Source organism: Papio anubis, chromosome 9 (assembly GCF_008728515.1).
Source record: "Papio anubis isolate 15944 chromosome 9, Panubis1.0, whole genome shotgun sequence".
NCBI classification, from domain to species: domain Eukaryota; kingdom Metazoa; phylum Chordata; class Mammalia; order Primates; family Cercopithecidae; genus Papio; species Papio anubis.
In genome coordinates, this window is record NC_044984.1 from 98,113,729 (window position 1) to 98,127,865 (window position 14,137).

At 47.0% G+C, this 14,137-nt stretch overlaps 1 protein-coding gene across 2 annotated transcripts in view; it reads left to right on the forward strand.

Annotated features, from left to right (window-relative positions):
• STAB2 (stabilin 2) overlaps positions 1–14,137 on the forward strand; it is a 168,207-nt gene that overhangs the window by 146,929 nt on the left and 7,141 nt on the right. The window contains exons 57-65 of one of the 2 annotated variants that reach the window (XR_002515968.2): positions 39–143; positions 1,462–1,569; positions 3,764–3,957; positions 5,053–5,194; positions 7,505–7,638; positions 9,892–10,057; positions 10,202–10,308; positions 12,744–12,863; positions 13,693–13,897. Coding sequence is in view for 1 of the 2 variants with exons in the window: in XM_017946151.3 (XP_017801640.2) it covers positions 39–143; positions 1,462–1,569; positions 3,764–3,957; positions 5,053–5,194; positions 7,505–7,638; positions 9,892–10,057; positions 10,202–10,308; positions 12,744–12,863; positions 13,693–13,833 (1,217 nt within the window). In the remaining variant the exon portion in view is untranslated. The remainder of the gene's footprint in view (positions 1–38; positions 144–1,461; positions 1,570–3,763; positions 3,958–5,052; positions 5,195–7,504; positions 7,639–9,891; positions 10,058–10,201; positions 10,309–12,743; positions 12,864–13,692; positions 13,898–14,137) is intronic. The other variant, XM_017946151.3, reaches the window with a different exon arrangement.

Below are 14,137 nucleotides of genomic sequence, written 5' to 3' on the forward strand. Positions count from 1 at the left end.
AACCCCTGATGACTGATCATATCCTAATTTGTTTACAGCCTGTGGCTGCTCGGACCATGGACAGTGCGATGATGGCATCACGGGCTCCGGACAGTGCCTCTGTGAAACGGGGTGGACAGGCCCCTCGTGTGACACTCAGGCAGGTCTGTCATGGGAGTGGGCAGCTGCTGGCAGCCCAGGGCTGCAGTGGACACTGCCAAGAGCATACAAGTGAGGTTGGGAGTCTGAGTGACATCTGAAAAAAGTGACAAAGCAGGTCCACGTGGTAAAAGATGATTCACATCTGTAGCCCTGGGCCTCAGGAGGATGGAGACTTGCCGTAAAACTAGATGAAAAGATTGAACTCAAACCTATGAAACTAGCACGTCATCCTGTATGATTATAGGACTCACCTCAAGCACAGAATCCCAGGTTCAGGCAAGGACTGTGCCTCGTCCTGGTGGTTTGAGGGCCCAGATGGGTACAGACACAGAGGCGCAGTGGTTTCATGGAAATCACTTTGAAGGCCCAAGACCAGGGTCTGACCCCTGGTTCTGCTACTTACTAGATGAATGGCCTTAGATAACCGCACTCTCTGAGCCTTGACTTGCTTGTCCTTAAAAAGAACTACATGGTACACATTCTGCAGGGAAAGGATTGCTGGGAGGGTCAGCGAGCGTGGTTTTGAAGTTCCCAGTGTATGCGGATGCTCAAAACAAGCAGCTGCCATTATCACGCTCACCATTATAATCATTGTCATAACTTGATCCTTACTAAGTGGTCAGTTTTCTAAAGTCTCCTTTATACCCGAAGCCCTGTGTTCTGGTAGATCTGAAATGTGCTGGTTGAGTTATCCATGTGAATGACTGTTATTTCATCTTCCCTGGGGTCAGAGGGCACGGTGAGGCCCTTCCTGTGGGCTTTAGCAACCTGAAGTTTCATGGGTTGCAGCAGTATGGCTAACTTGAGTTCCTCCTGCTCCCTGTTCCTCCTGCCTCCTCTCCTAAGCACCACATGGCCTCCTGCTGCCTACATGCACTGCAGCCCTAGCCAATCCCAAAGCTCCAGACTTCTCCCTAGCTCAGTGGTGCCCTCAGAAGGCCGTGGAATTTCTCCTCCAATTTAACCATCTCCATCTGGAACCCTCTAATCTTAGGGCCAGAGCACTAATCTGCCAAGTTCATTCCTTGGCAGATACGTTTTGTGGTATAAAGTTTTAGTTGATAGCTCCTAAAGAACATTTTTTTCTCATATAAATCTCAATGACATTGCAGAGATCATGTCTTACTATAGAAGAGTAATTCTAGAATCCCAGAATCTCCAAGGCTAGAAAAGACCTTAGCAAATCACCGCATCTTCCTGCTGTACAGGGGCACTTACGAACACAGTGGTCGTCCAGACAGAGTCTTGGGAAGTCTCCTTAGGTGGGTTTTAACTCTTCACACCATGGGTGCAGAATGAAAGTGGCCCCTTTCTTTGCAGTTTTGCCTGCAGTGTGTACGCCTGCTTGTTCTCCTCATGCCACCTGTAAGGAGAACAACACGTGTGAGTGTAACCTGGATTATGAAGGTGACGGAATCACATGCACAGGTAAGCCACCTTTGTGCACAGGTGAAATAGCAGCGTGGTGTGGGAGAGGAGCAGGACTGGCTCACAGTGCCTGGGCTTCATCCTAGCCCTCCTTCCTGTCTGGGCCACTTCAGCAGCACCTACCCTCTCCATAACTCAGTTTCTTTAATGGATGTGCTCATGCTTGATCTGCTCACCCTCTAGGTCAGAGTTTCAAAATTGTTTTGCAAACTGGAATGCACTTTACTTCAGAATTTTTTTTTTTTTTTTTTTTGAGATGGACTTTCACTCCTGTCACCCAGACTGGAGTGCAATGGTGCAATCTTGGCTCCCTGCAACCTCTGCCTCCCAGGTTCAAGTGATTCTCTTGCCTCAGCCTCCCAAGTAGCTGAGATTACAGGCATGCGCCACCATGCCCGGCTAACTTTAGAGTGTTTTTCTAACTCTACAAGTAATCCGGCCTTCAAAAAAAATCAGAAAATACACAACACTATTTTTTTAAGTTAAACCTAAACATACTCTCACCACTAGGTGAGAATCACTGTCAACATTGCAATATCCATCTGTAGTAGTTAGGATATAGGTTCAGCCATACAGAGACCTAAACAAATGGCGGCATAAATAAGGTAGATGTTTCCTATTGTCTCATATAACAGGTTGCAGGTATCCAGGGCTAACACAGTTTCACTCTGAAAGGTCATTTGGGGGCCTGAACTCATTTTATCTTGTGGCTCTGCCATCATTCACTCGCCTCACCTGAGGTGGCCAATACCATAAGCCCAGCCTGGACAGCAAGATGGAAGGAGAGGAAGGAGGCAAACCTCCTTCCCTTTAAGAATGCAAACTAGGAAGTGTTAAAATCATATCTGCTCCCATCCCATTGGCTGGAATCTCATCATTAGTCATGCCTAGCTACAAGGGAACCTGGGAAATGTAGTCTTTTATTGGGCAACCATGAGCCCACCTGAGAATCTATTATTATAGAAAAAAAGAGACTAGGCCGGGCTCAGTGGCTCACGCCTGTAATCCTAGCACTTTGGGAGGCCGAGGTGGGCAGATCACTTGAGGTCAGGAGTTTGAAACCAGCCTGGTCAACATGGTGAAACCCCGTCTCTACTAAAACTACAAAAATTAGCCGGGTGTGGGGGCAGGTGCCTGTAATCCCTGCTACTTGGGAGGCTGAGGCAGGAGAATCACTTGAACCCAGGAGGCAGAGGTTGCAGTGACTGAGATCAGGCCACTCTACTGTAGCCTGGGCAACAGAACAAGACGGTCTCAAAGGAGAAGCAGTAGAAGAAGAAGAAAACAGAGACTAGGTGTTGAGGGAAAATTAGCAGTCTCAGTCACATGTACTTTCTAATATTTTTTGTGGATAAATAGTCACATAGAGATATATACTTTCTTTATAAAAATTAGATCTTGCTATACCTGTTCTTTATTCAGCTACAAGGCATTCCAGAAGTGAGTCAGCATTCAACAATGGCAACAAAGACCTAGATTCTCTTTTCCTACCCTCCCATCCTTAGAATGAGGCTTCTTGTCCTTGTATTTATTCTTCCAGGGTCTCAAGTGGCTGCATAAGTACAGATGGCTTTTCAGCTACTCCTGAGGCTGGAGCTAATCTGTTGTTGGGTCGATATTTGGGGGATCATGAAAACAAAGTTTCTAAGAGGCAGCACAGTGAGGAAAGCATGGACTTTGGAGCCAAACCAACTTGGGTTTAAATCTTCAGCCAGGACACATTCTAGCTGTTTTGCCTTTGTCAGATCAGTTAAGCTGAGTCTCAGTTTGTTCATCTATAGAATGGGGATAACAATGTCTATCTCATAGGCTGCTCAATATTGCACTAACTCTACACCACACACACACACACACACACACACACACACACACACACACACACACACACACACACACACACATGAAAAATCCAAATTTATTCTGAAAACTAATACCAAAGTCAAGCCTGGAGGTATATGACAAAGGGGGCAGAAGTGGACAGATGTCCTCAGGCTTCATCTACGAGGTTGTCACAAAAATATTCATGTTGCAAAGGCCAGCATAGAGGCCACAGGGCATGGGGAGAGAAGGCACGAACACGTAGGGGCCCATTTACCCACCCAGCACCACTAGTGCTGCGGTGACCCATACCCTAACCTGAAGCCCGGTTCCACAGAAGGTGGTAAGTTGAGCCCTCTCTCCTCTGCCCTTGCAGTCGTGGATTTCTGCAAACAGGACAACGGGGGCTGTGCAAAGGTGGCCAGATGCTCCCAGAAGGGCACGAAGGTCTCCTGCAGCTGCCAGAAGGGATACAAAGGGGACGGGCTCAGCTGCACAGAGATAGACCCCTGTGCGGACGGCCTTAATGGAGGGTGTCACGAGCACGCCACCTGTAAGATGACAGGCCCGGTGAGTCGCTCTTTCCCAGGGAAATTTGGGAGCAGCCCCTTGGGCTTCGCTCCTCCTTGGCTTTCCACCTCCTGCACTCTGCTTATCTCCTGGACTCTTCCTAAACATTTTTTCTAGCACAGTCTGTTTCTTGTTAAAAGTCATTGGGCTAAATGCAAGGTGGTCCCCTAGGTAGAAAAAGGGCGTCCGTGGAAAAGTTGGTGAAATTCTTAAGTGTATTGCTCAGTTAACAGCAATGTATCAACATTAATTTCTTAGCTCTGATGAGTGTGCTATAGCTATGTTGGACGTCAGGGGAAAGCGGGTGGAGAGTCTAGGAGAGTTCTCTGTTAGCCACCCTTCTATCCATCTAAAACTATCCTAAATAAAAGGCTTATTAAAAACAAACAGCTGGTAAGATGTGGCAGGAAAAGTGCAGAAAAGATGATGTAAGATAATGCCCGTTGCTGGTTACAAATGTGGTTCTAGAGTCAGACTGCCTTTGCGTCTTACCTCCTGGACTGACAAGCTGTGTGACCTGGAGGTGGCTAATTACTCTCTGAGCCCCAGTTTCCTCATTTGTAAAGTGGGCCTCATGATAATGCAGACATCATAGAGTTGTTGTGGGGATTAAAGGAGATCATTCATTGATTCAACCAGTGGTCATTGTGCATCTGCTCTATGCTCTTGAAGGTCCCAGGGTTATAACAAAAAGACAGAGTCCCTGCTTTCCCGGAGCTCGTGCAGAAGTAGAGAGTGGGGGCAATGCACAGTACAGAAACAAATGCACGGAATTTTTTCAGAGAGCACGAGGAGCCCTGTGAAGAACATAAATCAGGCCAATGTGATAGAAGGGAATGGAAAAGCTACTTATGTAGGGTGGTCAGGGAGGCTGTCTCTGAGGAAACCACATTTGAACTGAGATGTAAAGGATGAGGTTTCATCATAAGCCTGGATAAAAGCGGGATGTAGCAGTTATTCCCACTGGACAGGAGAGGCATGTTCTCTTGGTCCATCTGAACACCTCCTAGGCTGGACATTGGTCCCATGGGCACTTGGGCATCCTGGGGTCTTAGAGAAGGAACTTTTTCATCTCTTCCCACTCTCCCTCCACAGGGCAAGCACAAGTGTGAGTGTAAAAGTCACTATGTGGGAGATGGGCTGAACTGTGAGCCGGAGCAGCTGCCCATCGACCGCTGCTTACAGGACAATGGGCAGTGCCACGCGGATGCCAAATGTGTCGACCTCCATTTCCAGGGTCAGTGTGACCAAACCACCCTTCTCTTCAGGCGTGGGGAAGGGACCCTCAAGGGAAAGAAGAAAAACAAAACAGGCCAAGCATGGTGGCTCAAGCCTGTAATCCCAACACTTTGGGAGGCCGAGGCAGATGGATCACTTGAGGTCAGGAGTTCGAGACCAGCCTGGCCAACGTGATGAAACCCCATCTCTACTAAAAATACAAAAAATTAGCTGGGTGTGGTGGCGTGCACCTGTAATCCCAGCTACTTGGGAGACTGAGGAAAGTGAAAAGCCACACAGAAGTGTAGAGGCATGGGCAATAGGACATCTTGAAAGCCAGTGGAGGAGGCCAGAAAGGACCCACAAATGTAGTCCCTAGCCAAGGCAGAGGGACTTCAGTGGTTCAGAAAGTGACTCAGGGCACTGTGCTTTACAGCTGATCAGTATGTACTGGATCTCTCCAGGGCTGGGTTTGTTTGACAGATGTGGACTCTGGTGGAGACTTCCTGGAGGCTTGAATTGGGCTAAACATAGAGGAGCTGGTAAGGCATTTCTGCTGGCAGGGACAGCATGGCCAGGAGAGAATGACCAAGGTGGTGCTGGGTGAAAGCACCTGGGGAGGGAAGGTGATGAGAGGTTTGAAAGCTTGGTTGGGGATATTCTATGGTCTAGGTACAGGGACCATTCCAAGCAGAAAGATTTTTATGGGCAGTTGCTACTTAGGATGGGGACAAAAATTCAGTTGGGACCAGCTGATTTGGAATTTATTTGCCTCTGGGACTGTGAAGTCAAGAAGAGCTTGGTTTTTTCCTTTAGGACACAATTCATTCAGCCAGTCCCGCCTGTTCCCAAAGCCCACTTCCAGGTGGAAATCTACCCAGCTCATAGAGTGTGGTCCAGCTTCTCCCACGGGCTTTTCTCTTCTGTTATGAATGCCAAGAAAATATTGGCAGTGATACTAAGTGACTGTGCATCACGTTGGACCTCCCTTCTGTTGGAGCTGTGTGGTTACCGTTAGCTTGGGAAAATGCCTCAGCTTTCCCTGTAGGCACAGTTACAGAACCATCCCACGTTCAGGAGGAAGCGCTGCCCTCACACGGTTCATAGGAGGGCAACCTGCCTTCACGATTGGCAACCGATTTGATAATGCGTGCAGCAGACAACCTTAAAGTAACTTATACTGAGACCTGTTGGTTCTGTTTCCAGGACCCCATCCTATAGAAATAATCTGAGAATTGAATAAAGATAAGCATACCCATCCCAACATTATTTAACATCACAGAAAATTAGAAATAACATATATATCTAATAGTAAATGATGATAAAATATATTGATATACATCTACTCAAATTCATTGTATTTTGTTGTCTCAATAAAGAGACAAGGAACACTTTTCCACACTTCTCCAAGCTGTTAAATTGGTGTTTGCATTTCAGATATGGCCAAGATCATTTGACTTACGCATTGTGCTGTTGAAATATGTTAAAACAAGAAAAACTTAGTCTTCTTTGGTGAAGAAAGTATCCTTTTGTGGCATTATACAATGAACTTGACAATATAAAAATGTGACTTGCTCCTTGAACTATTGCTGGTCTCTGCACTGAATTTTTTGGTTAGGAAAGATATCAGCTATGAACCAATGATAAAAATCTTCCAGTATCTTAGGAGGAAATGAGTTTTTAAAACTTTTTTAAAAGGCACAGCAGGGGTCAGAAAACACACAGAGCCCTGGGCAGAAACTCACTTTAATGTGTTTTTTATAGCTGTAAAGGTCACAAAAAATTTTTCAATTATAAGTATGGGGAGGAGGAGAAAATCATGTTACCAGAGAAATTTTATAATATTAGGATATAATTACAATTTAATGTTAAGTTTTAAAAAGATTTATGAAAACTACGTCGGCAGTATGCTACCACATTTATAGTATATATAACATGAATAAATAGGAAAGAAGATTGAAAGAATGTCAAATTATATCAAATTAAAAATTTACCAAAAAATAAAGCAAAATTCTAGAAGGAAATACACCAAAATTTTAGCCAGGGAGTAGTGATTATTTCTGGAGAATAGAATTGTAGGTGGTTTTTTATTATTTTTTTACTTTTCTGTATTGCCCTAATTTCTACAATGAACATATGCTAGTTTTATAGTTAGAAAAGAAAGAAATATTTTCAATGATGTGCTTCAACATAACTTGAAGGGGAAATGGCTTCTGGAGACACCTGGGGTATAGCTGGCCTTCGTTTTGAAAGTCCTTCAGAGTCCATTGTTGGAAACACTGCCAACCTGGTGGGTTGACCTGGGCAATTCCTCTTCTTCCTCATCCAGATACCACTGTTGGGGTGTTCCATCTACGCTCCCCGCTGGGCCAGTATAAGCTGACCTTTGACAAAGCCAAAGAGGCCTGTGCCAACGAAACTGCGACCATGGCAACCTACAACCAGCTCTCCTATGCCCAGAAGGTGGGTCGTCAGTTGGCAGATTCTGTGCAGACAGAGTCTGCAGGGGTGGAAGTGCAGCCCCTTCTTAAGATGGGGGAGACTTGAGCTGTTGCCTTCAAGCAGGGGAGTGCAGGTAGCTCCTGGAACAATGCTAACAGTCACCGTGTCCATTTATTGGGCATCTATTGCATCTATTATGTGTCAGGGACTGTGTGTGGTGCTTCGTTGATATTATTGTCCATCCTTACAACATCTCTGGAGGCAGGGCAGGTGTTACTATTCCCATTTTACAGATAGGGAAACTGAGGCTTAGTAAGTTTAAGTACAGTGCCTGATGTCACCCAGCCAAGAGGTGGCAGATCCAATATCCAAGTGTAGACCTGACTCTTAAAAGTCTATTTCAACTATGACATTCAACTGCCAAGGCAGAGGCAGAGACTGGAAGTGCATACCTCACAGCCGGAAACCAGAAAGACAGCAATACCCAGAAGCCTAGGGTAGATCACCCCGAACCCACAAAACAGTGGAGTTTCCCTGGAATAGCTGGAGCTCTCTGTGGCTGGAGGGACTGTGAAAAGAATAGAGACTGCACAAGCTTTCAGACACAGCAGGAAGGAAACGGAACTCTTTGATCAGGTGCTGCTCTCTTAACCTCTGAAACTAGAAGTCCTACCCATTTGGAAAAGCTAGCAGGTTGGAGTTCCAGGCTGGTGGTTTATCACTGGGAGCAGAGGTGACGAATGCCTAGTAGGTATGATTTTAAAGCCCCTTCTCCAACCTCCATCACTAACAAATCTCTACCTTTTCAGACCTGGTATTTCTTTACCAAGGAATAAAACCTCTGATGCCAGGACCCAGACTCATGGAGAGTCTGAATCTCTGCTCTCCTGCTTGCTGGTCACATGACCTTGATCAAGCCACTAAAATCTCTGACTTACCTGGCATGTTTGTGGAAGGACTAAATGTAATATGGCACACAGTAGGAACTCAATTTTTAAGATTATTAAGAGATCTGGAATAGTGGACCACCTGGGTTTGAATGCCAGTTCTGCCATTTGCCAGTTGTGTGACTTTGAGCAAGTTACTTCTCTTTTTTTTTTTTTGGGCGGGGGGGGATGGAGTCTTGCTCTGTCACCCAGGCTGGAGTGCAGTGGCACGATCTCAGCTCACTGCAACCTCCTCCTCCTGGGTTCACGCCATTCTCCTGCCTCAGCCTCCCCAGTAGCTGGGACTACAGGCGCCCGCTACCACGCCCGGCTAATTTTTTGTATTTTTAGTAGAGACGGGGTTTCACCATGTTAGCCAGGATAGTCTCGATCTCCTCGTGATCCGCCCTCCTTGGCCTCCCAAAGTGCTGGGATTACAGGCATGAGCCACCATGCCCGGCCTGTTACTTCTCTTTACCTCAATTTTCCCAGTTGTATAAGGATTTAAAAAGTTCCCACCTCATAGGGTTGATTGAGAGTTCAAGGTGTTGACACATGAAAAGCTCTTGCGAGAGAACCTGATCCCAGATAAATTCTCAATAAGTCTTATGATGATGGTGGTGATGATGATAATGGTGGTGGTAATGGGGAGGGTGACAATAATTATAATATGATGAGAGTGATGATGATATTATGATGAAGAATTAGAGTTCTAGGCCAAGCATGGTGACTCACACCTATAATCCCAGCACTTTGGGAGCCAGAGGCGGGTGGATCACTTGAGGTCAGGAGTTTGAGACCAGCCTGATCAAGATGGAGAAACCCCATCTCTACAAAAATTAGCTGTACATGGTGGTGCACACCTGTAATCCCAGCTACCCAGGAGGTTGAGACAGGAGAATTGCTTAAACCTGGGAAGTGGAGGTTGCAATGAGCCAAGATCATGCCACTGTCCTCTAACCTGGGTGACAGAGCAAGACTCCGCCTAAAAAAAAAAAAAAAAAAAAAAAAATAGAGTTCTACCAGTCAGAGTTCTATCAACCCATTAGCAGAAAAATTTGCGCCTAGTATAAATGGATGACAGCAAATTCTTTCTCAAGAGCAGAAAGAAGAGAAATGAGTATGAAAGACCTGGGCACCTACAAGAGAGGACCCTTTTATTCACCCAGGGGCTCAATCAATCAATCAACATCTAATGACCACCTACTGTGTGCCAGGCACAGAGGTGCAATAGGCAAAATGAGACTTTATGGGTTTTACGGTCTAATAGGGGAATCAGACATTAACCAAATGATGCCACAACACATGGAATTGCAGCTGACCCATGGCCATGTCTGTATCCCTGCAGGCCAAGTACCACCTGTGCTCAGCAGGCTGGCTGGAGAGTGGGCGGGTTGCCTACCCCACAGCCTTCGCCTCCCAGAACTGTGGCTCTGGTGTGGTTGGGATAGTGGACTATGGACCTAGACCCAACAAGAGTGAAATGTGGGATGTCTTCTGCTATCGGATGAAAGGTAACTGCCCCAACTACACTTCAGGTTCCAGGCCATGCAGCTGCTGAGCAATCCTCAGCCTGGCCAGTCACTCCCCAAATGGGAGCAGTGCAGGCCTGGCCCCTGCCTTACTTGTGTGGGACCCTGTGTGCCTCTGCTCTCCAGATGTGAATTGCTCCTGCAAGGTGGGCTATGTGGGAGATGGCTTCTCATGCAGCGGGAACCTGCTGCAGGTCCTGATGTCCTTCCCCTCACTCACAAACTTCCTGACGGTATGTACCATGTCTGCTTGGTTTGCCTCAGGCAGGGAGGGGTTCCCTCAAAGCAGGTATTAGAGGGATGAGGCCTTAAGAAGCTGAAGGCCACAGTCATGGTTAAGAGCATGGGTGCTGGACCACCTTGTCTGAATCTAAAGCCTAGTTTTGCCACTCACTTGTAAAACCTTAAAGAAGTTACTTTCCTCTCTGGGACTCAGTTTCCTCATCTATAAAACGGAGATGGTAGTAGCATTAACTATGTAGGGTCATTGTGATCATTAAATGAGTTAATAGTTGTGAAGCATTTAGATCTGTGGTCTGTACATGGAAAATTCTATGTTCATGTGAGCTGGTATTATTATCTCTGTTTGTATCTGGAATAGTTTAAGAGCATGATCTATGCAAATGAGACCCTCTTAATCTTCTTCATGAATGTAGTTAGCTAAGCCTGCCTGGTGATCACCCAATGAGCCAAATTAACATGGAGTCAATTTACATCTTGCACTGCACTTAAAGTCACGTCAATATTCTACAAGTCATATCCAGCGAAGAGAAAGCCCCATCTGGAGAAAGGTTTGGTGCTGACTGATCAAAGAACTGACCTAACAGTAATAATGACAACAACAATAACAACAGTTAACATTTCTTGAGCATTTATTTTGTACGGGGCACTGTACTGAGCCCTTTACGAGGACATTTCATTCAAGCCATAGAATGTAAGTTCCATAAGGGAAAGGATTTTCTTTGCCTTGACCACCATTGTCTCCTCAACCCCTCAGATAGTAGCTGGCACATGACAGGTGCTCCATAAATACTTGTTAGAAGGACTAAACCCTCATGCAACTGTACAAGCCACTTCTATATCCACATTTTAGATGAAGAAACTGAGGCTTAGTAAGGCCAAGGACACAGCCTAACTCATCAGAGCTGGGCTCAATCTCAGACTGCCTGGTTCCAACCTCTCCCCCTCATGCTTTAGAGTGTGGAACAAGGACAGCCTGGGCTACTGTTCCCAGTAGAATCTACAGTCAGTGACCGCAGGAGGAAAGGGCACCGAGCATGAGTATAGGACTTGTAGGATCCATGGGGAAGTTAGACCAAGGACCCCAAAATGGAGTCTTTGTCCACAGACCAAAGATACCCATCTCACTGGTCTAAAAATCAGGACCACCATTAAATACACTAGAGATGAACACCCAAACTAATCTTTCTGCTGTGTGGGAGCCTGGCTTGCAACAGCATTTCAAAGAAAAGACGATGTCAGAACAAAACATTTTCAGCAAATTACCTACTTTCTCTGGGCCTCAGTAGCCCAGAAGGAGAAAAAAATAATAAACATTTTAAAAATATATATTAAAGTGTGTGTGTGTGTGTATATTTTTTTTTTTTCTTAAGAGACAGAGTCTTGTTGTATTGTTCAGCCTGGAGTACAGTGGCACGGTCTTGGCTCACAGCAGCCTCAACCTCCTAGGCTCAAGGGCTCCTCCCACCCCAGCCTCCCGAGCAGCTGGGACTATAGGCACACACCACCATATCGGCTAAATTTTTTTAACTTTTTGTAGAGATGGAGTCTCACTTTGTTGCCCAGGCTGGTCTCAAAATCCTGTGCTCAAGCTGTTCTCTCACCTCAGCCTCCCAAAGTTCTGGGATTATAGGTATGAGCCACGACACCCAGCCTGCTCAGTGAATATTTAGCACTTACCGTGTGCTTGAGATAGATCAGTGAACAAGCAAACAACAAATGGAACAAACACAAGTCAATAGTATTGAGTGCTAGAAGGTGATAGATCCAGATCCTATGGAAAAAGTGGAACAGGGCTGGGGGGCACCCCAGGGTCCCCCTTCTGTCGGAAGTGATGAGGGAAGGCTTTGGGGAGAAAGTGGCATGTGAGCAAAGTGTAAACGGAGGAGAGGGGGTGAGCCACGCAGACTTGGGGGAAGAACATTCCAGGCAGAAGGAACGGTTGAGCAAAGGATGAGCGGCAGGAGCGTGCCAGGCCAGTCTGAGGAAGAGCAGGGAGGCCCCATATGGCTGGAACAGAGTGAGCGAGAGAGGACAGCTAGGCCCAGCGTCAGAGAAGCAGCAGCAGCAGCCTCATGCTTGGGGCCTCCTGAGCCCTTATGAAGACTTGGACTGTTCCTCTGAGTGAAGTGGGGGCCACTACAGGATTTTGAGGAGACTCGAGATTTGATGCACCTTTCAAAGGGCTGCTCAGGCAGCCACATGGAGGATCGGCTGTGATGTGGCTGCATCTTAAACCATAGGATTCACTGAGGAAAGGAAAAGTCCTCAAACTCTCACGATGCAGGCAGAAGACACAGCAAAGGAGCAGCAGGGTTTGCTGACACATGAATATTCCCAGATGGGTGATGCCCTGGGACCTTCTCCAGCCACCCTGGTCCCTGCACACCAGGGCTGGCCCCTCTGATGACTTCCTTCTTCTCCCCAGGAAGTGCTGGCCTATTCTAACAGCTCAGCTCGAGGCCGTGCATTTCTAGAACACCTGACTGACCTGTCCATCCGTGGCACCCTCTTTGTGCCGCAGAACAGTGGGCTAGGGGAGAACGAGGTGAGTTGCGTCCCTGGTGCCTTCGCTTTAGACTAGCATGTTATCTATCACTACAACAATGCTGGGTCACAAATTACCTGAAAACTCAGTGGCTACACATTTATTTAGCTCACACATCTGCAGATCAGTGGCCACTCCCTTGGTCTTGGCACACTCGGGTCTGAGACCCACCGTCAGCTACTCTAGCTGGGCCGTCAATCACTCTGCTCCATGGGACTCTCATCGTCCAGCAGGCTAGCCCAGGCGAGTTCTCAGGGTAGTGGCAAGGAGTGAGAGAGGCGAGAGTAGGCCCTGTCCCGACAGTGCTTCTCAAGCCTCTGTTTGATCATGTTTGCTAATGTGCCCCTGGCCTGATAGGTCACATGACAGAGGCCAAAGTCAGCATGGGGGGCAAAGGGCCAGGGGTGCAGGGAGTGGGGAAGAACCAGGGCCACTGATGCAATCTGTGTTCCACGCCAACCTTCTTCACCTCACGGCACACAGGATTGGCAGTATTTATTCAGTTCATGCACAGGTGGCTCACCCAAGGCTCCAACAGTCCCACCAGCCAACTGAGGGCTGAGAAGAGTAATGCCTCTGCCTACCTCAAGACCCTTTCTTCCTAGAACGCTGCTGGAAAGCTCTGCTCTAGACAATACAAATGACATTCAATCCCACATCCTAGCTATAGGTGGCCTCTGGCAGAGCCCAAACAACCAGAAGTCTGAGATCTCCACATGGAGGCAGGAAAGCTTAGGCCATGAGAAGCGATTTTCTTCGTCATCCCCATCATTAAAAAGACAAAACATTGACCTTTGAAGAGCATTCTGTGTTTCTCCTTTTTTCTCAGACCCTGTCTGGGCGGGACATCGAGCACCACCTCGCCAATGTCAGCATGTTTTTCTACAATGACCTTGTCAATGGCACCACCCTGCAAACAAGGCTGGGGAGCAAGCTGCTCGTCACCGCCAGCCACGACCCACTCCAACCGGTACGAAGTCTTCTGGGCTTCTTGGGAGAACTGGAGATAATGCATGCAAAGTTCCTGGCATACAGTAGGTGCTTCATAGGTGGCAACTATTATGTGAACATAAACTCTAAACCTGCAGATAGGGGATGGTGTTAACTGCCTACCACAGCGTACCACACTGACAACCGGGCAGCCCCTACCCCTTGGGAAATAGGCCAGCCTCAGAAGCTGGTAATGGGGAAGGATAATGAACCCATTTTAAACCTGTCTGATTCTCCACCTTCGTTTCGGTCAGCTTGTCAGCCTATTCCAGGCATTAATATGA